The sequence below is a fragment of the Sus scrofa genome, chromosome 15 (genome assembly GCF_054392235.1).
Source record: "Sus scrofa isolate SSC_HxYL_T2T_F1_AM1 chromosome 15, Sscrofa_HxYL_maternal_Yorkshire_Landrace_v2.0, whole genome shotgun sequence".
NCBI classification, from domain to species: domain Eukaryota; kingdom Metazoa; phylum Chordata; class Mammalia; order Artiodactyla; family Suidae; genus Sus; species Sus scrofa.
This window is the reverse complement of record NC_139397.1, coordinates 39,365,767-39,387,820: the sequence shown is the minus strand read 5'-3', so window position 1 is coordinate 39,387,820 and position 22,054 is coordinate 39,365,767. Positions and strand designations below refer to the sequence as shown.

The following is a 22,054-nucleotide window of genomic DNA, read 5'->3' as shown; positions in this document are numbered from 1 at the left end:
CCTGGGGCTGGTCTGCAGAAGCCACAGAGCCATGGCCCAGCTTGCTCTCCCTGCTTCTGTGGCCCTCCCCAGGAAGCGGAATCACCAGGGTCATCTCCCTTCCCTCTTCTACTGCCCTCTGACACAGCCACCAAACCGGCTTCTTCTAGATGTGGCAGAGCTGCAGGGGAAGGTTCAGGTACAACCCAGTCAGGGTGTTTAGAGCCCTTTGATCAGGATGTCCCACCCTGTATCTAGCCACTGCCACCAGACTACCATCAGAATTAAGGCCTTTCTGTCACCAGCCCCTGACCTCCCACTGCACCCCAAGGAGGAATTGCTAAGGATGCCCTTTAAGCCCCTAACAGTCTTTGCAGCCAGATAAATCTAGGTCTGGTCCACTCCCAAAGCTGGATGACCCTGGACAAAGTACCCAACTTCTCTGAGCCTCAACCACTTCATCTACAAAAGGGGAACAGTGACACAAGCCGCCATACAGGGCTGTCAGGAGGCATCCAAAAGCCACCTATACATGGCTGGAGCCTGCCACTCAGCCAGTGCCCAAATCCAGTCTGCTCTGCTCCTGTATTAAACCCTGCAGATACCACTCTCCATGTGAGAAGCTTCTACAGGGTTCTCACTTGCTTTGAAGTCCAAGGTTTTCCAGAGTCTGGCCACAGTCTATTGCCAACTCCCATGCCCACCCCTTCAGCCTTATCAAGGACCTAAAGCATATCCTTCTCATTCCCACAGTCCACACCCAGTACCAGTGCTCTCTCCTCCAAGAAGTCTTCCATGACCTCGCCCACCCTTGTTGATCCCCCTTCTCAAGCCCCCTACTCACAAATTCAGCTGCTGACATTTCCAACCTGGCAGGCACAGTTCATTTTCATGAGCTCCCTAAGGCCAAGGGCCACCCACACTCACCAGCTGCTTGTTGAAATTCTGGACACACTGTTCAAACTGTTCATCCTTGGTCTCATCTGCCTTCCCCAGTTTCTGGAGGACCTGCCAAAGCAGAGGGGACAGAAAGAGCATTAGAGAAGAGAAGGGAAGTGGCTGCACCAAGAGTCACCAACATCGCAGACCCTCCCCCACAGTCAGGGGCCGGGAGGCCCACAGCCAGTATCACCCAACCCAGGGCCCTGGAGCTGTCTGATGTCCTGCAGATGCTGGGACCCCCAGGACACCAGGTCTTGGGACCCCTCACCTCACCATCAGTCCAGAGGAGGAGTTTGGAGAAACCAGGAGGAGGGCTTCAAAGCCATAGGAGAGGGCAGGCGCCCCTCCTAGCTGGTCTCACACTGCACCCCGAGGTGCTCCACCCCCACCCCACCCTGGTGGTTGAAAGTGGGCATGAGGGGCCAGTAGGGGCGGCTGCACCCCCCCCAAGGCCTGTGCATGCCCTAGGTGAGAGGCAGGGAGGTGCTGGCCTCTGAGCAGGGGACCAGGAGGCCAGAAGGCTGGCTGGAGTCAGCAGACTGTCCCATTTCTAGAGCCCCACCCCAGCACGCACACAGGCACCCAAGGGCACACAGGGCATGGCCACTTCCTCTCTCCCAGAACTTCAGACCCTCCCACCCCTCAGTGAGTCATAGCTGCCCATCTCTGCCATATCAGGGAAAGGACACAGAGGGCACAGATGGGCAGGGGTAGGTAAAGGCAGAGACGGAGAACTCAAGACCAGGAGTGAGGGGAAGATCTAGAAGAGGGAGTTGGACCAGGAGCCTGGGAAGAAACCCTGACCAGACCCGCCAGCGCCTCCCAGGTCCCCCCTCAGCTCCCATACAATCCCCCCCATCCCTTCTCTGTGGTCAGGCAGAAAGTAAAGACATGGGAGGGGAAGGGCGGGCAGCAGGGAGAGCAGGGGAACAAGAGAGCAGGTGCAGAAAGGACACTGGCCCCAGAGGAAGTGGACTTTGTGGGGAGACGGAGGCAGGGACTCCCCTCCACAGCCTGGGCTGGCGTCCCCACAGGAAGCAGAAAGGACATGAGATGGCCATCAGGGACAACAGCCAAACCAACAAGAATGAGGTCCATTACCAGGGAATTTCAAGTTACTGAAGGTGACCATAGGTCACAGAGGAAGAAGAGGAAAAGTGAGGGCTGAGGGGATAGGCAGGGGTGGACCCTGAGAGCAGCCCGCCAACAACTCGGTGCTACAACACTCAGACGCTGTGCGTCAGGCAAGTGCAGCTGTACGTCAAGTACTGACACAGAGCTGACAAAAAAGCAAAACCAAACCACACACGCAAGAAAATGGGCATTTCCCCCAACCCACAGGCTCCCTACTCCCCTGGCAGCCGTGCCTGCAAGCTGCAGAGGAGCCTGGCCCACTGGACACGGAGTATGGGTAGGTGACCGACCCCATCCATCCTGCCCCAGCCACATTCCCCCACCCCACAACCAGGGGAAAGGACCATCAGCCGGGAAAGAACTTCTGGAAGTCAGCAGGGGCCACCAGGGCTAGAGCAGAAGTTCCTGGCAGGTGGCAGGGTCACCTGCTCAGGCAGGAGCCCTGGGCAGGTAACTCTGTCCGCCCCCTCATTTTTCCTTCTCCCCAAGGAGGTGCACTCAGTCAGCAGCACTGCCAGCCCTTGCCCCACCATCAGCAACTCCTGAGGGCACCGAGGCCCCAGATGTGCACATAGACACGCATATGTGGCCCCAGTCATCAAACACAGCTGTGTGATTCATCCAGCAGCTGAAGCCACCAGGGAGGTCCTGAAGCCTCAAGAAAGCAGCCTCGTTGGAAATAGAGAACATTAAGGCTCAGGTCTGTACCTGGCCCGTAACAGGTACTGAAGTACTGAGGGTTCTCTGAAAGGCTTCACACAGCCAGGGGCTGGGCCTGACATGAACCCACCCTCCCAGTCCACACTGATGGCCTCCCAAGATGCCAGACAGAAGTCACAGGCACAGACTCCATCCTTGATTGTATGGGCATGCATGTGCACACAGCAAACTCCTATTCATCCTTCAAAACCTTGCTCAGGCAACACCTCCTCTATGAAGCTGCCTCTGCCCCCTCCCTCCTCCACAGTACTCTGTACCACATAGGGCCCGGGACCAAGTCTCTTCACTGGCGGAGTGTCTGCCTTGGGCCTGCCCAAGCCTGAACAGCCTGAGGTCGAGGACAAGGTCCAGGCCTCTCTGTGACCCCAGCTCCCTAACAGCACTGGGCACAGGGCAGACATGCAACATATTCTCATCTGAGCTGTGAACTTTGAAGGCTGTCATGCCCTTGAACAAAACAGCCCATCTCTCAGCCTCCGACTCCCATTACTTAAAATGGGAGGGTTGGTTATGGAAAGTACACAGCCTGTGCTGAAAGCTCGCCATGAAAGGTGCTGTCAGGATTCATACTAATCTGAGGTCTGATTGTGGGGGACCCGTGTTGCCTCCCAGTGGGGCCCAGCCCTGCAAGGGCCATTGTAGCGGGGGCGGGGGGGTGACCTCGAGCTGACTGCTCAGCTCCAAAAGTGGCCACACCTCAGTGCCCAGGCAGCAAGGAGCCATTACTGAAGCCATGGCACTGAGGCTCAGGGCAGCCCGTGAGGACCTACTCTACTCACCCCACGATACAGACCAGGGAAGGACCCCTGTCCCCAGGGAGCTCTGGGTGTGGCCACAGTGAAAAGGCAAGCTAGGTGCCTGACCAGGCACATGGATAGGAACAAAATTCAGTGCAGTAAACCCCACAGCATCAAGGCTACCAACTTCCATCTCCCACCCTCCACACCTGGGCTTCAGCTGCGCCCCCATCCCCACCACTGCCCAGACCACACCCCATCCCACCTGCCACCTGAGAGCTTCTCGGCCTTGTGCCATCTGTCCCCAGGCCCACGGATGCCTTAAGGCTGCTCTATCCAGACTCCGCCAGAGCCCTCACCTGGGACACATGCTCAGAGCTCCCCCCGCTCACCGAGAGGGAAGCCTGGCCTTGGGCCTTGGGGACCCAGACTCTCTATCCATCCAACACATGGTTAGCAGGGCACCCAGTGTGGAGCTCAGACAGCTGCAGGGAGCAGCCAGGGACCCAGCGTATCAAGAGGGGCCTGGCCCTCAGGGGCTTAGGGGACGCAGGCCACTAACTGGCTTTGGAAGAATGAACAGCAGCAATGGCAGGTAGCATTCCCTCCCTGTCCAGGGAGCCCCAGACATGCCGTGTCACACTTATCCACACTTGTTGTAAACACAGGGGAGCCTTTCAGATGATGTGACAGAGGACAGGCCACAGCCCACCACAACAAATTCGCAGTTCAGAGCCCAAGCCCAGCCTTATCAGTGCCACTGTGTCTGCTCTCACCACATCCTCAGCTTGGCCAGATAGGAAAGAGGCTGAAGTGTCTGGGAGGACCAATCCAGTGGGGGGTGGTGCAGAACGAACCTCCTGACAACATCCCCAGGTCAGCCTCTGGGGCTGGGCTGTGACCCCTCCCTGGGCAGGGCAGGAGGTTCCCCAGGACACAGCCCAGTGCCTCACATCGCCAGGGCCTTAGCGACAGCTTCCTGTGCCGGGGGGCTGTGGGGGAGGGGGCCTTCCCCAGCCTCTCACAACCCAGAGCCTCCAGAAGCCGGCACCAGCCCCCACCCACCATCCTGGCCATCTTGCCAAGCCCTCTCCTCTCCGCCTGGCCGGCCATCAGCCTGGGGGACAGTCCAGCCCACGGTGCACACATGCCTCCGCACAGCCCCGCTGTAGGCTCGGCCACCAAACCCAGAGCAGAGCACACGGTCCCCTCCCCCCTCCTCCAAGGTTAAGTGTCTTCACCTCCATGCGACAGATGGCAGGTAAATCAGGACACAGCACAGGGCTGCTCCCAAGCTCCAAAGTGAAGGAGGGATACCCAGCAGACCTGCTCCCCCAAAACCCCCAGCCTGGCCAAACACAGGCCCTCATCTCAGCCCTCTGCCCAGAGAGTGGCTGGGCCCCTGCTTTGTAGGGACACCCACCCATCAGAACAGCCTGGCCCCAGGCAGGAATAAACACTTCGAGAAGCCAAGGCTCAGGGGAACACTGGTCCCCCAGCCCCCAGCCCTGAGCCAGGCAGAAGCTCTCCTAACCACCAGCAGAGACAGAGACCACCCCCCACCCCAGAGTGCCGCAACCCCCAGAGCCCACACTCACACACTGGGGCCTTGTCCAGCCCCTGGCACCCACCACCCAGCTGCTGAGACCCCCGCAGGCCTGCACCTTTCTCATCATCCCTCTGTCGTCTCCAGGGCCACAGCCTCAGTCAGGTTGGTCACAGAACTAACTTCGACTGGTGCTGGGCGTTACCATCGCACTTCCTCCTTCAGCAGGGCCTGCGGTCAGGGGACCACAGCAACAGGATGCATGTCCTCGCAGCCTCAAAGAGGCTCCTGGCAGGCGGGCACAAGATACAAGGGCAGTGGAGGCCAGGCTTTCCCACAGGTCTTTCAGCACCCACAGCCAAGACCTGTCCTAATGGAGGCACCCCAAGAGGCAGAAGTAAAGAGGGAGACACCAGAATTGGGCCAAAGACCACCTGGTGGCTGGAGCTGCCCTTCCCCAGGCAGACATGCCAGGGTAGGATATCCTGCCCAAACCCAGGGCCTCGGGGTTTCTGGCTCACCCCCCAACCCCCTGAGGTGTCCCCATCTCTGCCACCTGCTTCATCCTCCCTCCCCCACACAGCCGGTCATGGCGGTCATGGTCCTCCAGCCCTTGGCCCCCTGTGATGGATGTCACAGGGGCCTGAGCCCATCCCCACACTCCTCCTGACCCCCTGGGAACCTGGGAGCCCCTTGGGCAGGGCTTCCACAGGGCAGGGGGTGGGGAGGCAAGCCCCAGCCCGTGGACTCTTTGCATGCGCCCCTTCCCCTCTTCTGCTTGGAAATCACTCTACAGAGCAAGTTGAGAGAACAGTCCTGCTGACTGCCACCTGCCCTTCCCCAGCTCACCAACTGTGACCCCAAGGCAACCTTTCTTTCTATTTAAACAGTTTGGTTGGTCTGTTTGTGTGTCAGCCCAACAACTGGAAAGCAGGCTGCAGACATCATGACCCTTCACCCCAGCCCCTCACCCCAACTACTTCCACACACCTCCTAAGAGCAAGAATGTTCTCCTAAATCTCTGATAGCTTATGCTTTCCTTACTACTATGACCCGGTGTCCATCCACACTCAAGTGTCCTTCCTTGTCCTCCAAGTCTTCCTTGGTTTGGTTTGGTTTTTGCTTTCTATGGCTGCTCCTGCAGTATATAGAAGTTCCCAGGCTAGGGGTTGAATCGGAGCTGCAGCTGCCAGCCTACACCACAGCCACAGCAATGCCAGATCCCCGACACGTTGAGCAAGGCCAGGGGTTGAACCTGAGTCCTCATGGGTAGCAGTCAGATTCATTACCGCTAAGCTACATCGGGAACTCCCTGGGTTGTTTGATTTTGATCTGGGATCCGAACATGGTCCACACATTGCCTTGATTGCTGTGTCTCCTGTGCCCTTTAATCCAGAATATTCCCACACACATCTATCACTGCACTTATTTCTCTCCCAATGCTGATATTTTTTCCCTTGAGAGTGCCCTGAACTCTAGTCTGCTCCTTGTCTCGTCACTGAGCACAGGTTAAACGCAGCTTTGGCAAGCGCACTGCAAGGTGGTGTGACCTTGGCCCTTCAACAGCATCTGCTGGGGTGGCCCCTGCTCCACGTGACGAGCCTGACCACTTGTTTGGGGTCATTTGCCAGACCTCCGCTGTAAAGGTGACTTTTCTGCCAATAACTAACACATCATGAGGGGTGATGCCTTGTCACTGTGTAACGTCCACAGCCAATAACGTTCCACCCCGACGCCTTTACACCCACATAACACTTTACTACTCAGAGTGGGGTCCAGGGACCAGCAGCTCCGAGCCACCTAGGATGCTGGTAGAAACACAAAATTTTAGGAGTTCCCATTGTGGCTCAGTGGTAATGAACCTGACTAGTACCCATGAGGTTGTGGATTCAATCCCTTGCCTCGATCAGTGGGTTAAGGATCCAATGTTGCCACAAGCTGCGGTGCAGGTCACAGATGTGGCTTGGATCCTGCATTCCTATGGCTGTAGCACAGGCCAGCAGCTGCAGCTCCAATTTGACCCCTATCCTGGGAACTTCCATATGTCACAGGTGTGGCTCCTAAAAAATAAATAAATGAATAAAAATAAAAAAGAAAGAAACACAGAATTTCAGTCTTCACCCGATACCTGCTGGGTTTGACTCCATTTTAACATGCCCCCTGGTGGTCCACATGCCGCACATGCCGCACACGCCGCACATTGATGCCTGAGGAGCTCGGCCCTCCATCTTTGCCTGAAGCACCCGCTGTCTAGGGCCTTGTCACCTCCTCTCCATGACCTGGCCTTTTGGACAGGAGCCCTGCCCTGGTCGTGCCTTGCAGACTCTGGCGCCCATCTTGCATTCGGTTACATCCATTACCATCATCGATGCTCAAACTGTCCTGACATCAGCCAGTGGGGGCCCCTGAGCACTCCCTTGCTTCCTGACACTGTGAGGAAGGCGCCAGGCCCAGCACACCCTGCCCCAGGCCCTGGTGCTGGGAGGGGACCACGCTGGGGGTGGGGCCTGGGCCCCTGTGGCCAGTGGTGGGGAGAAGCGGAGCCAGGCCAAGAGAAGGCCCAGAGCAAAGGCGAGAGGCCCCTCAGCCCTCCTGCCGTGCCAGGCTGGCCACCGCTCAGGCTCAGCCTGAAGAAAAAGAAATGTTAAAACACCAGCCTTGGGTAGGAGCACTATAAGCCCAGGAGCCCAGAAACCAACCCCCCAATGCAGGGTCCCCACCGCATGTGCACGTGCTGGGCTTGCCTGTGTGTCTGCACGCACACACACACACAGCTACACTCCCCGACAGGTCCTGCCCACAATTCTCAGTCACCTCCTGGCTCAGAAGGGGGAGGCAAGGATCCACAGGGAGGACCCAGAGCCAGACAAGAAGCAGCACGAAGGCAAGAAATGGGAGAAGAACCCAGAATGCAGAAGGGTGGGGAGAGGAAACTAGAAAAGGGCAAGCGAGTCTCCCAGGGGGCAGGCAGGCCTCAGAGAGGAGAGAGGGCCTCTCCTCAGTACCCCAACCCACAGGGATGCCCCCAAGAGACAGCACCCCGCACGCTGCACCTAGTCCTTGCTCGCAACCCCGTTTCCCCAGGTGGCTTGAGAGTGGTGACAGGAGAAGCTGCACCCTGCGTCCCTCTCTGGGGAAGTGCCATAGGACCCCACACTCCAGACAGGACCCCTCACCACCCATCATCTCAGCCACACCGGCCCATCTGGCTGGGCTCCCCGCACCCCCAGCAGTCGGCATGCACCCACCTCTCCTTCAAAGAGCCTCACAGATCACAGTTCAAGGCATGACCCCAGGAGGGGCCCACCACACTGGACACCCCTTACAGGTGGGCTCATATCTGCAGGACCCCAAGGTGTGACACTCGTCTCATTTTATAGATCCAGGAGCAGGCTCAGGTCCCTCAGCTCATGAGCTGCAGTGCCAGGACCCCAAACCCAATGGACTTCAAAGCCCAAATCCAACTTGTGGTTCTGAAACGGAGCTGCGTAGATGCCTGGGGGTAACAGGCAACATGTCTGTTCCCTGCAAAAGCTTCCTGCTGCACCTTGCTGCCTTCCGAAGATGTCACTGGTAAAAAAGCCACTTTTATCAGCACAAGAAACTACTCAATACTCTGTAATAACCTATAAGGGAAAGGAATCTGAAAAGAATAGATTTACATATATGGATACTTGAATAACTCTGCTGTAAACCTGACACTAACACAATATTGTAAATGAGCTATGCTTCAATTTTTTAAAAATTAAAAAAAAAAAAACACTTTTGTGACATAAGGAATGTACAGATTGACGTGATTTTTCCAATGAAATACAAAACAAAAAACCATTTCCAGGCCCATCGCCCCTTTCTGCCCTGTAGCTCCAGGGCCTCACCCCCTTGGTGATGTATTTTATTCACATGTCCTCATGTTCTGGAAGCTGCTGCCCGCCCCCCACCCGCCTCCGGGCTGTCCACAGAGACTCATTATTTCCTGAGGGCCCTGGCCAGAAGGCTGCCTGACCGAAGAAACCAACTGGCCTTTCTCAGAAGACTCTGGCTCTAAAATTACCTCCTTCCTCTTTTTTAGAGATTTTCCCTTTCTTTTTGAGATACTGGCGAGAGTGAGAAGTGATGTTTGGTTTTCTTTTTTATATCCTTAACTTGTACCTAAAAACTTGGCATCCACATGTGTCAGCCCCACAGCAGCGCCTTGACATAACGACTGGCTGGTGAAAGTACCCAGCCCTCCCTGCCAACCCCTTTCCTGGCCACTGGGAAGGGTCAGGGCTGCAGATCTCCCCTCCTGCACACCCACCCCCACTGCCAGGTGGAGGGAAGGGCTCTGACCCCAGGTAAGGAGTTTCCAGATAATTCCAGCCAGAAAGCCCTCCCCCTCCCTTCTCTTCTCCCCCCTTCCCCCTCCCCCAGGAAGCCTGAAATTCCAGTCGGTTCAGCAGATAAGCCAGTGGCCAGCAGCCAGAGCAGGCCACCCAGACCAGGAGGAAACTAGGGTGGGCTGGGGTGGGTCAGGGAGGCTGGACAGCCCAGAATAGAGCACAGGGGCCAGAGTCAGGATGGGGAAGGGGTTGGGGGGCTGGGGGGGGTTGCTGGGGAAGTAGCCACAGAGCAGAGGCGGTCAACCCAAAAGTGTCCCAAAGCTTTACAAGTGCTCTATCTACCCCATGGGGGAGGGGGGGCGCACAGGTAAGGAAACCAAGGCTCAGCACCCAGCTTTCAGGGCTCAGTACGCAAGAAGCATCTGAACCCAAGTTCTCTGAAGGAGCCCCTTCCACGCGGGCAGTGTGGGGGGCCAGATGAGGTGCCCTGGAGGCTCAAGGGGGTGCAGAAGGGGGCCCAGGGTTGTTCAAGACCTGCTCCCCTCCCCTGAGGGACCACCCTCCAGATTGAGCCCACTCCTAGACATCCACAGAACCACCAGAAGCAGGCCTCCCTGTGGGTGGGAGGGCTTCTGGAAGGGCCAGGACCACCCGACAGAAGCTGGCCACCCTCTTCCACAATCAAGCCCCACCCACTCCCAGCCCCTCTAGCCCTCACCCCATCCAGCCCACACTCCAATGGAAGAAAGAGATTTCTCACCACTTCTCAGGGTGGGCTTGCTCCTTCCTCCGGGGCCCCACAGCCCAGAGGCATCTTCCCTCCACAGTGCACAGTCCCAAGCCCTGAACTCTGGGACGTGGCCCCTGCAGCTAAGACCTGGGCTTGGCTGGCTTAGACGCCCTCCCTCCCCCAGCCAGCCTGGCTCTACCCTACAGAAAGCAGAACAAGGATCCTGCCCCGATGGGCCAGTAGTCCAAGGGGGAGGCCATGGAAGTCTCTGAGCAAAAACACAGCAGGGCACCAAGAGGGTGGGGCTCAGGGAACTAACTGAGACCTGAGGAAGGTCTCAGCAAGTGCAAAGGCCCTGGGGTGGGAAGAGCAAGGCCAGAGTTAAAAGAAGCCAGAGGGAGGGTGCAGGAGGAAAATGCTCTGAGTCACAGGCGTTGAGTCCTCCTTCCCTGGGTTCATCAATCAAACCTCTAGAACCTCTCCCAGGAAATGTTATCATCATCCCCACTGTGCAGATGTGGAAACCAAAGCACTCCCCCAAAAACTCTGGGGGCACACTGCCAGCTGCAGGGTGGCTAGGATCCAGCTCCAGGCCTGGCTCCAGAGGCTACGTGCTCTAACCTTGGCACAGACCACCTGGGCAGCCTCTCTCAGAGGCTCTGGCTTTGAAGCCCTGGCAGAGTAGGAAGCTCTGGAGAGTGGTAACTGGACCGACTGTGTAAACCCCCAGGCTGCTGTGGGGGACAGACCATAGAGCAGGTTGGGGCAGGTAAGGCTCTGCAGTGACCTAGGTGAGAGGCAATGATGGTTGAGGACAAGGACGGGAGATATGACAAGTGGTGCAGAATGGGTGACAGGGGAGAAGCAAGTGGGACTCCAGGTTTGAGCTGCAGGAGGGAAGGAGGCTGCAGACTGGAGATGCACACTGGGGGGCCACGGAGAGCTGGGAGCACCCAGAGAGGTCGGGAAGGAAGGTGGGGACATGAGAGCAGAGACCTGGTACTGCTCCCACTCCCCACCCACCTGCCCCTCAGTGGCTCCCAGGGCAGGGTGGTAGCCTGCTAGGGTCTGCGCTGTGCACTGTGCAGCTACGAAAAGTAGGGAAGAGGGGGAGGGCACGTCCAGCGCCTTTAAATGGGGAGGCCTTGGGGCAAGAGGCCCAGGCTGTGCAACTCTGGGCAGAAACTTCACCTTTCTGAGCCCTAAGCCAAGTAAACAGAACCAAGGCGTCTCCCTCCAGGGGCCATGAGGATGGAGGTGGGGGGTGTGAGGATAGAAGGGTCCTGCACAGAGGGTGGGGTCCCTCCTTCCCCTTTACTCCTGCCTTAACCTGAGATTCCTCCCACCCAAGCCAGGAAGCCTCTTCCCCACCCCACACCCACCCAGCCCCGCATGCCTCTCCTGTGCCTGGTGCCCGCCACCCTTGCACCTGCTCCCCATGACTCACTCGGGCTTAACAGGGCACTGGGCAGCAAACAGCGGCTGCCCGCCTCCCACCCCCACCCACCTGCCCTTGGCAGCCTCCTCCCTCTGGCTGTGCACAGACCCTGACAGCCCACCACCTTCACCCTGCCCTTCAACAAAGGAATCATACAATAAAGACCCCTGCAGCCCAAACAGCAGCTGAAAGCACTGGCCTCTGGAGACCAGCCACCATGAGCAGCCCCACCGCCTGGCCCAGAGGCAGCCCCCTACAGACAGGTCAGGGAGGTCTTCCTGGCAGGGTGCCCCAAACGTGAGTGGCCCCAGGCCACCCGCTGGCTGTAGTATTGGTGTTCGGCGGGGCCTGCGGAGGACAGGACAGCCCCACCCAGGCCACCTGCTCCAAGATGTCAGCACCATCACCCCCAGAGCCACTGCCCATCCACCTGTCCCCTCCATGCAAGTGTGGGTGCTATTCTCAGCCCAGGCTCCAGGACTTCGGCATCAACAGAGGGGAGGGACCTGCCCTCCAGCCTGGCCACCTCCCACCAGCGCTTCCTCAGCTGCTCCCTGGGCTCAGGGGGGAACAGCCTGTGTGGAGGAGCCACAGAGCAGGCACCTGGCCCACAGCTCAGCAGAGTACAGAGCGGGGGCAAGGAAGTGAAGGGCCCACCCCCATCCCCACCTGGGGCCAAGCAAAGGTCTGAACCCCCAGAGAACACAGACACCCTCCAGTCTTCATCAGGAAACCAGACCAAGCAGCCCCTTCACACACTTCCTCTGGGCAGCCTTCCCTGACCCAACAAGGGCTCTCTGGTCCCTCTGGATGCCTTCTGTCCTATGTCTGTTCAACCTAAATGTGCAACCAGGCTATTCCTCTGTTTTATACTTGAATCCTGTGTATCGACATCTGTGAACATGGACTATTCAACAGCACCTAAAGGGCACAAGACATAGCGGTTTTTTCCCAACACGTTGTTGCTATTATTGTGGCTCTTGTGGTTATTTGTGTTATTCAAAAGAGCTGATGCCCGGAGTCAGCTTGAAATAGCTCCACCCAGGGCAACCTGGCGAGGTTCATGTGGCACAGGGCACAGCAGTGGGGAGGCCACCCCAGCCTCACAGTCACTATCAGGCCCTCCCGCCCAGGCCTTCCCGACTTAAGCCCCAGACTGACTCCAAGCTCCTGGTACCAGTGAGGACACCCCACTTTGCAGGTGCAGAATTGAATGGTGAGGACTCACTGGCTCAGGACCCAGAGCAGAATGGGCAGCAGGTCCTGTTCCCAGTCCAGGGTTAGTTCCAGAGATTTCCACCAGAGCAGAGGTGGGTAGGCTGGGAGGGGGCTGAGGAAGAGGAATCACAGGTAGAGCAGAGGAGGGGGGGGAATCGGGGTGGGGTGCTGAGAACAATCAGGGAGTTAGATGGCCCCCACCCCTGCAGATGCAGTGACAGTGATGTTCAGGGGACAGAGAGGCTCTTCCAGGCTCCCTCCTGCTAATCCTGATATCTAGGCCTGTGCTGGGGAACATGGGAGGGCAGGGAGGGGCCTGATGGAAGGCCATGTCCTCCCACCCCAGCAGATGTAGGACATCAGCAGAGGGTGGACAGGACCGGGGCCCCAAACTCCCAGCCGGGAGACCACAGGGGTGATGCAAGGGCCACAGTGCAGAGGCCTGGGCAGGTCACCACCCAACGTCCCTTCTCTACAATCAAAGACAGGGTGGGGGGCAGTGAGGGAGGAGGTCCAGGTGAACACCAGCCCTGGAGTATGTCTCGCTGTCTGAGGAGGTTCCCAGGGTCTGGCATAGCCTGCCTGAGAAAAGCCAAGGAGGCAGTGTAGAAGGGGAGGGGATGGGGACGGGAGGGGGAGGGGTGCCAGAGCTCCCCCACACACACACACACACCTCCCACAGAAGAGGGCACTTGCCCGCAAGAATCACAACAAACAGCTCACCCCTTACGCTGTGTGTGTGTGGGGGGGTGCCTCGTGCTGCCTCCCCCATGCACCCCCCCATCCCTCCAGGGCGTCTTTCCCAGAGTTCAACAGCCAGGGGAAGCTGAGAGCCAGACGGGGTCACCGATTTCTCTTTTTTTAAAAGATAAAATCACAGGGACTTGCCAAAGGAGAAAAGCAGGAAAAGGCAGCACAAGGCATGGCCTGGGGTGGGCGCCCAGCCCCAGATTCCCAGGAGGCCGGCCCCTGGCCAGCCCCATGCCACAGACCTGGACACTTCTGGAGCATCTAAAAGGTGGCAGGGGGAGTTCTCTGGTGGCCTAGCCATTAAAGGATCCAGTGTTGTCACTGCTGTGGCCAATCCTGGGCCCTGGAACTTCTGCATGATGCAGGCATGGCCAATAAATAAATAAATAAATAAAAACATGAATAAATAAAAACAGCTGGCAGGGATTCCTGCTGTTACAGGGAGAGGGGTCAGGCTGGGAGGTCTGGAAGTGGTGGGAAGTGGCCCATGGTGTCCCCCGACCCCCGCCAGGCCCCCTCCCTCCCCCAGAGCTGGGAAGTGAACAAGGGGCCCCCTCGCCGCAATGGATGAGAGGCTTCTCATAGCCCTTCTGTCCCTCCTGCTGGGGAGCCTCACTCCCAGCTCACGTGGCGGCAGTGCCTGCTCTGCGCAGGTGCCAGGATCACAGCCACACAGGGGGGACCAGCCTCCGCCCAAGCCTGGGGTTGAGCAGGAAGGATGGTCACCCCATTTCATGGAGGAGCGAATGGGATGGGATCTAGTACCAGCCTGGGTCCCAGATGGAGGGGGTGAGCCAGACAGCACTGGCCAGCCTCCCACTGTGCTGTTCACTTGCAGGCCATGGGAGCATCCTCCCGATCTCTCACAGCTCGCTGTGCACTGCGGGTCAGGGTGACCCAAGTACAGTGACTCAAAGTCAAGACACAGGCCCCAGGTTCTGTCCTACTGCTGACTGGTGGTTTTCCCTCAGTGCTGACTCAGCACTCAGCCTGCAGCCCTGCACCCCCGCCTCAGAGCAGCTTTCCCCACACAGCACCATGATGTTCCCACCTATCCCCCAGATCCAGGGCAGCACCACCCCTTATGTCCACAGGAAGGGCCCAGGACCCCCCTCAGTCAAGACCCCTCCAGGCCTATAGTCCACCCAACCCAGAGGCCCGGGTGGATCAACGTGGGGAAGGTGGTGACAGTCCAGCTCAGCCAGGCCCACTTTCAGAAGAGACTGCACTCCTAAGACCCTGGAGAGGATACACACAGACACACACACACACACACAGACACACACAGACACACACACACACACACACACACACACACACACACACACACACATGCTCCCAGCTTAGTTTATATTTCAGGAAAACAACACTTTCACCCCGTCCCAGGTTCAGCAAATATGCCCAATTAATTGTGGATTCTTAGATCAAGACTCAGCTTGTATTCCTGGCCATCACTTCCTCCTCAAGTCTCCCCTTCCCTGCCCTGGGATCCCAACCCTCCCAATGCTGTTTTCACGTGGGGTGGGAGCTAAGGTGTCCATGCCCAAGTCTTTCTCTACCTGAGGCTCCCTGTGGAGTGCGGGGTCAGGCCAGCCCCCCTCACATTCAAACCCACCCTCTGGGGTCTTATAACTCCTGCAGGAAGACAGGTTCCCCCATCTCCCAGGTGGCTTGTGGGAGATCCTAAGGCCTTGTGGAAAGCCCAATGTGGCTCTGTAGAGTCACCTTCTCCTCTAGAGTGGCAGACTCCCCACCCATACACACACACACGCACGCACGCACGCACGCACGCACGCGCACACACACATACACACCCCTCCCCAGGGGTTTGCCCCATACCAGCAGCCCCCACACACCCACACACCATTTTCATTTGAAGACACTAAGCTTTCACACTTGCACTACAATTGTTTCTTCTAAGCATCCCCCAACCAGATTCAGGGATGGGGGTGGCAGCTGGGGAGAGCCAATGAAGGGAGGAGGAAACCCCAGTTTCCAGTGAGCTCCAGTGTTCTCACTGCCAAGTGGAACCACAATCCAGCCCTCCCCATCTTGGGTCACTGAGATAACAAATGAGAAATGGCAGGTGGGAGGGTTCTCAGTCAATCACAAAATGCATGGCAATGCTTACACTGTCCTGTCTCCAGAATTATCCAGAGCCAGCAGGACTCAGCAGAACTCAGTTCTCAGGAGTTCCACTGAGAGGGGAACCTCATGCCTCCTGTTCCCAGGGTGGCCGAGGCAGGGTTAAACCCAGGCTTCTCCGGCCAAGGCTCTTTCTGCTACACAGCTCCTCGAATGAATGAATGAATGAATGATGGGCGACCCCTCACCTCTGTCCCCAGGTCCCCCTCCTCATTAAGTCCCTCAATCCAGCCCACCAGGACCCATTTGCCCTTCCCCACTCCATTCAATCAAGCCCTGGCTCAGGGGGACTCTGGCTTCCCTCCTGGGGGAGGCAGCACCACCCCTCCCAGTTTAGCATTTCCAACCTCTACAGGAAAAAAAAAGGAAACAAAAAGGCACTGAAGTTCAATTTCAAGAATCCTGTCATTACCAAAGATAAAGAGCTCAAAACAAAAAAGCCAGACTTGTCTCTACCTGTGGGTTCCTGGGGGTCCCCCAGATCCTTTCTGGAAGAGAACTTGTGTGTCTGCCCCCACCGGGCACCAACCACCTCATGTCCCCTACCCACCCACCAGGGACCTGGCACTGACCACTCTCACTTGCTCCTGGATCCTCTCCATGAGCCCACAGATGGGGACCCTCATCCCCATTTGCAGAGGCAGAAATGGGGGCTCAGAGAGGGTATGACTTTCCCAGGAGCCCAGAGCAGCTGCTTGGTCATGGGGTCACTCTCCTCTCCCTTCGTCCAGACCTGTCTTCCCCCCTACACCCCCTAACCCTCTTCCTCCCCTTTTTCCCCCATCCAATTTCTCCTCAACTCCTGCACACGTGCCAGGGGTCCAGCCCCAGGCAGGTACCCTCAGCCACCCCATCACCCATATCTGCCCTAAGACCCTTATTAATGAGCTGGAGGACACATCTTGAGAGAAGTGAGGCCATCTCAGAGGAGAGAAGTGGGGGCCGCACCAGGCTGGGTTGGGGGCAGCAGGGGTCCTGGGGGGTGGTATCCTTGGGCCCAGTCTGTCCTCAGTGCCCAGTGCCAGGCCTGAGCCTGTCCAGGGCTCAGGCCTGTTGGCGGTAGTCCCGGGGAAAGGCCAAGTTGAGCAAAGGGTCCAAAGAAAGCAGCAGCAGCTGTCGGAAAAAGGGCTGGCAAGGCCATCCCGGCCCAGCAGCCTCTGCACAGCTCCCCCAACACAGGCCTGAGTGGACACCCAACCCCTCACCAGCCATCCTGAGCCTCATCCACACAGCCTGACTCTGCTGTTGCCCACTCCTCCCCACCATCTGCACTAGAGCCCAGGTCCCCACCAGCCGGCATAACCCCTCGTCCTCTGAGGACCCTGCCCCATTCTGATCCAGGAGCCATGTGGTCTGCTCAAAGGGCAGGGCACACTGAGGTGCCTTGAACAGGGGTGAGGTGACCCATGGACAGTCCCTTGGCCCCGCCCACTGGCTGTCCAGCTCCACAGGCTTAGCACAGTCATGCCCTCCTCAGCTGTGGCCTTGAAACAGACATAGAGAAGCAGGTGTGCGCGCCATGGGAAGAGGTACAGGATATTCACCAGCCTGTGACCCCAGACCTGATGGAGAGGACTCCAGGACAGCAGACCTGCCCAGACCCCCATGTGCCTTCCTGAGCACAGCTGGAATCCAACCTGGCTGAGGTCACCCCACTTCCTCCAAGGAGTCCTCCCTGAATGCCTGGGCTGGTGAGAGGCTCCTCAGGGGCCCAGCCCCCTCCCCCTAGCCTCCCAGGGCTGTGACAGGCACTGTGTGGGGTGGGAGCTCCCTGAGGGCAGGGGCCAGTTCTGCTCCCTCACCCTCAGACCTCAGCATCCCGGTCCACGATGGGTAGGTCACAAGCAGAGAGTAACAAGGGAAGACACAGGTCATCACAGCCTCCAGGAGTTAACCCAGCATGAGAAGGTGAGGCCTCTGCAGCAAGGAGCTCATGTAGATACCCCTACAAAGGGGCGCTGGGGGCTGAGGAGGGGGAGGCTGGCAGGGACTCGGGCCTGAGAGCCCCAGCCCAGCCCCAGTAGTGACAAAAGTGACAAGTCCCTCCCCCTAGCCTGTGGTGGCTGCTGCCTGCTGCCACCCACTCACTCCCCAGCCCAGCAGGCAGGCGGCGGGGCTCTGCCCCCACCAGCTGCAGCCCTCACACTGCAGAGGCAGAGGCATCTGCAACCCGGTGGCCCTGCCACAGCACAGATGCAGCACCAGACCCGCGATCACCCAGGCTCAGGCACAGCACCAGGGGCACCATGGACAGTTCTCAGCACCTAAGGCCAATGCCACCCCCAGGCCCCAACCCCACTCTCTGCCCCCATCCCAGCCCCTCTGCTGTGGTACTGGGTCAGGGGGACATAGGTCAGGGACCGAGCCCAAGGGTGAAGGCAAGGAGCCAGAGGAAAGAGGCCCGGCCAAGCCGAATGGGCCTGAGGGAGGCAGTGAGTGTTGGGTGCAGCAAATCACAGGGCCCCCCAGGCCAGTGATCCCCAGTAACCTGTCATCTCAAGCTTTCTCAGGTCAGAAGGGGACTCCTGCAGATGGCCCAGGCTATTTGGGCATCTGGCCTAAAGCCAAGCGGGGCCCGGCCCCAGCCCACTCCTGAGAACTGCAGCTTCTGGGTCAGGCACCGCAGCCCTGGTTCAGGTAAGACCACCACAGTCCTGAATCACCTTCCTGGAGAAGAGGTCCTATGCAGTGAAGCCTGGGTCCCTCAGAACAGCCTATGCAGGGACGGGGAGCCCCCTCCACCTGACCTCACAAGACAAGCAGTGCAGATCTCATTTGGTTGCGGAGCTCTTGGGACCTTGGGTTCTGATGCCTCCTGTGCTCTCTGGAGGCCTGAGCCAAGTCCTCTGTCCCTCCTAGCCCCACGGAGTAGGCAGCAAGCTCCCAGAGCCCTGGGCCCCAGCTTTCAGATCCCACACCAGGAAAACCTTCCCGTGGGGTGGGGGCTGAGGGGCGGGACCAGTGGCATGACTATTTCCTCAAGAACATTAAGAAACAACCAGTATTACCATCATTTCATAAAAGAAACACTGTTGCAACAATATAAACAAAAGTAGATGTAACTGCAGAATAAAAGGTATTCCTTTATACTGAGTAAGCAGGACAGCTTTCGTATTTGGGAAGATGCTCATACACTGTCTCTTTCATCCTCACCCATAGGCAGGAACTCCCAAGCCTGGACCAGCATCAGGAAACCCCAAGCTGCCCTCTCACCCTGGAGCCTACCAAACACGCCCAAAACAGAAAGGCCACACCCCAAAGTCCATGCTTAGACCCCAAGTGGGTGTCCAGGAGGGGAGGCAAGCAGCCCGGATCTTACTCAGTGAGGGAGATCCTGAGACCTAAATCTGCCAAATGACACCCCCCAGACAGGACCCCCTGGCCTGAGGCCTGTTCAGCAAAGGAGGGGCACCCCGCCAGCTGACCCAGGACAGCTCAGGGCAAGTCTCACACAGGTCAGCACTTCAGTTTCTTCACCCACTGGATGGGTATCATAGTGATCTCCCCTGGTTGCCACGAGACTGAAATCTTCACCAGCACCTGGCACTCAACAGGTATGCAACAAAGGAGGCTGTTTTTAAGTTAATATTTGACAAAGGCTCCCCTTGGGGCAGGAAGAGCCTGCTTTCTCTTTTGCATCCTCAGTCCTGACCCCTGCCAGCCCTGGGCACTAGGCCAGCTCCGCCATCCAGAATCACATGACTTCATTCGGAGGTGGCAAGCCCTTTGGGGAGGCCCCAGGACCCCAGGTGCCATCCAGTTCCCACGAAATGTGCCTCGTACACAGCTCAAGACCACAGCCCTGCCCTTTGCTTGCATCCATCTAGTCTGCACCACATCCTCTGAGGCATGACCATCAACTTCAGGCGAGGAAACTAAGGCTCAGAGAAGTCCAGGTGAGGTGCCCAAGGGCATAAATGTGGGGGGTTCAAAGCCAGCTCCCTGGAGACTGAGTGGTTTCCATGGCCCAAGTTGCTGCTTGATGTGAAATGAAAATCAATTGTTAGTGATTCTCCCTAGTCTGGGGCTTTCCTGGGACCTCCCCTCTCCTGTTTTATTGTCCCCCCAAAGCCCCAACCACAAGCTGCCTGGCTGCACTCTCAGTGCCCTGCTGAGGCCTTTCAGCATTGGTGTCCTTCTCTTTGCATTTTCAATCCCAGAAGTAGACTTGACAAAAATGGTCCTTTAGAAAAACACATAACAGGGTGGCATCTGAGAGAAAGCCCTCCTACCCAGGTGCCCGCCCACCTGTAGACCAGGAGTGAGTGCCCAGACTCATATCCACACCTGATACCTCAGCCCGGCCCTAGGCTGCTCAGGAAAGGCTGATCTGAACAGTCAGTTTCCACTGAGGGAAAGCTTCCTGCTCTCATAACCACCTGCAACCATACTTTCCATTTCTTGCCAGTGTCCTAGACATCAACTAGATGTCAGTTCCAAGTGGGTGGGGACTTGATTTTGTTCAGCCCTTGTACCCCTGTCCCAGCACACAGTGCACGCTCAATATTTACTCTGTGAGTAAAAGAATGAATAAACCCTGTGATCACTGTACCAATGGCAAGCTTGAAGCCCAGAGAGGGTGGAACCAGCCAGGGCTGGAGGACTTCTGTGCAGGTGACGCCAGATTCCCCCGGAACTGTGCACTTCCCTCCCCGCACACGCTGCCCCTCTGCACACACCCGGCACACTTGCACGCATGCGCACACACACACACACATGCACACACACACACACACATGCACACACGTGCACCACACCACCTGGACTAGGACAACATGCTTCCTGATCCGACGGCTCAGTGGGGATTAGCTGTCTGTAGAGGCCGGTCATGGACACTCCCAGGGAGAGGGGCTGGCCAGAGGGAGGCCTCCAGGTCATGAAATTTGCTCTGCACACAGAGCTCTTTTCTGAGGCTTGATTCTCCCCAAAGGGCATATGAAGGAAAATCACCATTATCCCTATTTTTGCATGTAAAGAAGCTGGGCTCAGGACAGTCCAGCAGTTTGCCCAAGGTCTGGGCTGGTCAGGGAAACCCAGGACACCCGCCTGAGCATCAAGCCCACATAGTGCTCAGTCTCTGACACACCCTTCAGCCTCTTCCCCAAAACAAAATAGAAGGTGGAACACCCAAATAGGACCCAGGGATCTAGATCCTCATGGAAAAAAGCACCAGGCAAGGTCGGACTAGTCTCCTCCATTGTCCAATTCACACCACTTGTGAGGGGCGAGTCGGGGCAAGAGCCTGGGTGATGCCAGAGAGAGATGGTGAGGAGGGGACCCGCGGGATCACGCTTGAGGAAGGAAGGAAGAGTTCAGGCCTTAGCTTCTCTGCCTGTTGGATCCACAGCTCTCATGGCAATCACGATTGACCAAACCAAGCCCAAACCCACCACCCAGCCGCCCCTCACTGATCCCAACACCTTGGTGACAGCAGCTCACTCCCCACTCCCACCCATACCCCGGCCCACACCTGTCCCCTGGGTCACCCTCTCCAGGCCCCAGGCAGCCCTGTGAGCCCACCTTCCTCCACGGGCCCCTGGGCTAAACAGCCTCTGCCTGCCTTGGGCCTTGCCTCCAGCCAACAGCTTACACCCAGCCCGCAGCCCACCCCGCCCACTGGGGCCCAGGGATGTCTGGAGACAGCTTTGCAAGCTCCCCACACCCACAGGCCTTAGCCAGATGTCCACTGAGCCCCCACCAGCACCCCACCCAGAGATGACGCCTGGCTGGAGAGCCTTCTCTCCAGTGCTGGCAAGACGGGCCGTCTACACAAATAACTCAGTTCAGGGAGAAGCTGATGGGAGCCTGCAGAAAACCTTATGCAGGATCAGAGGAAACAGACATAGGTCAGGGAGGTACAGAGAGATGGGGTCAAGCCAACATGGGTGGATGAGGGTCCCCCAGTGGGAAGAGCAGGGCAGAATCTGGTCTCAGAGCCCCCGAAGAGCTGGTGGGCTCCCCACTCCCTGCCCTTCCATGTGGCATGGCTACTCTCAAGGCTGCTGCCAGCATAAGGTCTAGGCTCAAAAGCCTGGCTCCTACTGAGCAACCTCCATGACTACAGCGTGGGAGACCTTGACCACACAGATGAGTGTGGCGCCATCATGGCCACGGGTCAGGGTCCTATAAATAACTGCCACTGCACCTGCCCTCCAATGACATCTGCTCTGACATGCCAGTGCTGTCCTGTCCATGGAGAGCCCTGGGCCCTGCTCCCCCGGAGCCAGGCCTCCCCACTCCCGGCAGGCTCAGAGCCAGCGGGGCGGGGGACCGGGGCAGGAGGCAGACGGCCTTCCCTGCGCCCCTCAGGGGTCCGGCTCTGCCAGCACAGGCTGGCCTTCCTCACAGGCCCCAGGAACACTTCTGGGCAGCCGAGCTCAGGGGCCAGCAGACCAG

The 22,054-nt window shown here is 57.9% G+C and overlaps 1 protein-coding gene across 47 annotated transcripts in view; it reads right to left on the bottom strand.

The window, feature by feature from the left end:
• Positions 1-22,054, bottom strand: part of BIN1 (bridging integrator 1) — a 50,504-nt gene that overhangs the window by 25,102 nt on the left and 3,348 nt on the right. For all 47 annotated transcript variants that reach the window (XR_014828662.1, XR_014828654.1, XR_014828656.1 and 44 more), the window contains 1 exon segment: positions 907-987. Coding sequence is in view for 26 of the 47 variants with exons in the window: in NM_001097440.1 (NP_001090909.1) it covers positions 907-987 (81 nt within the window). In the remaining 21 variants the exon portion in view is untranslated.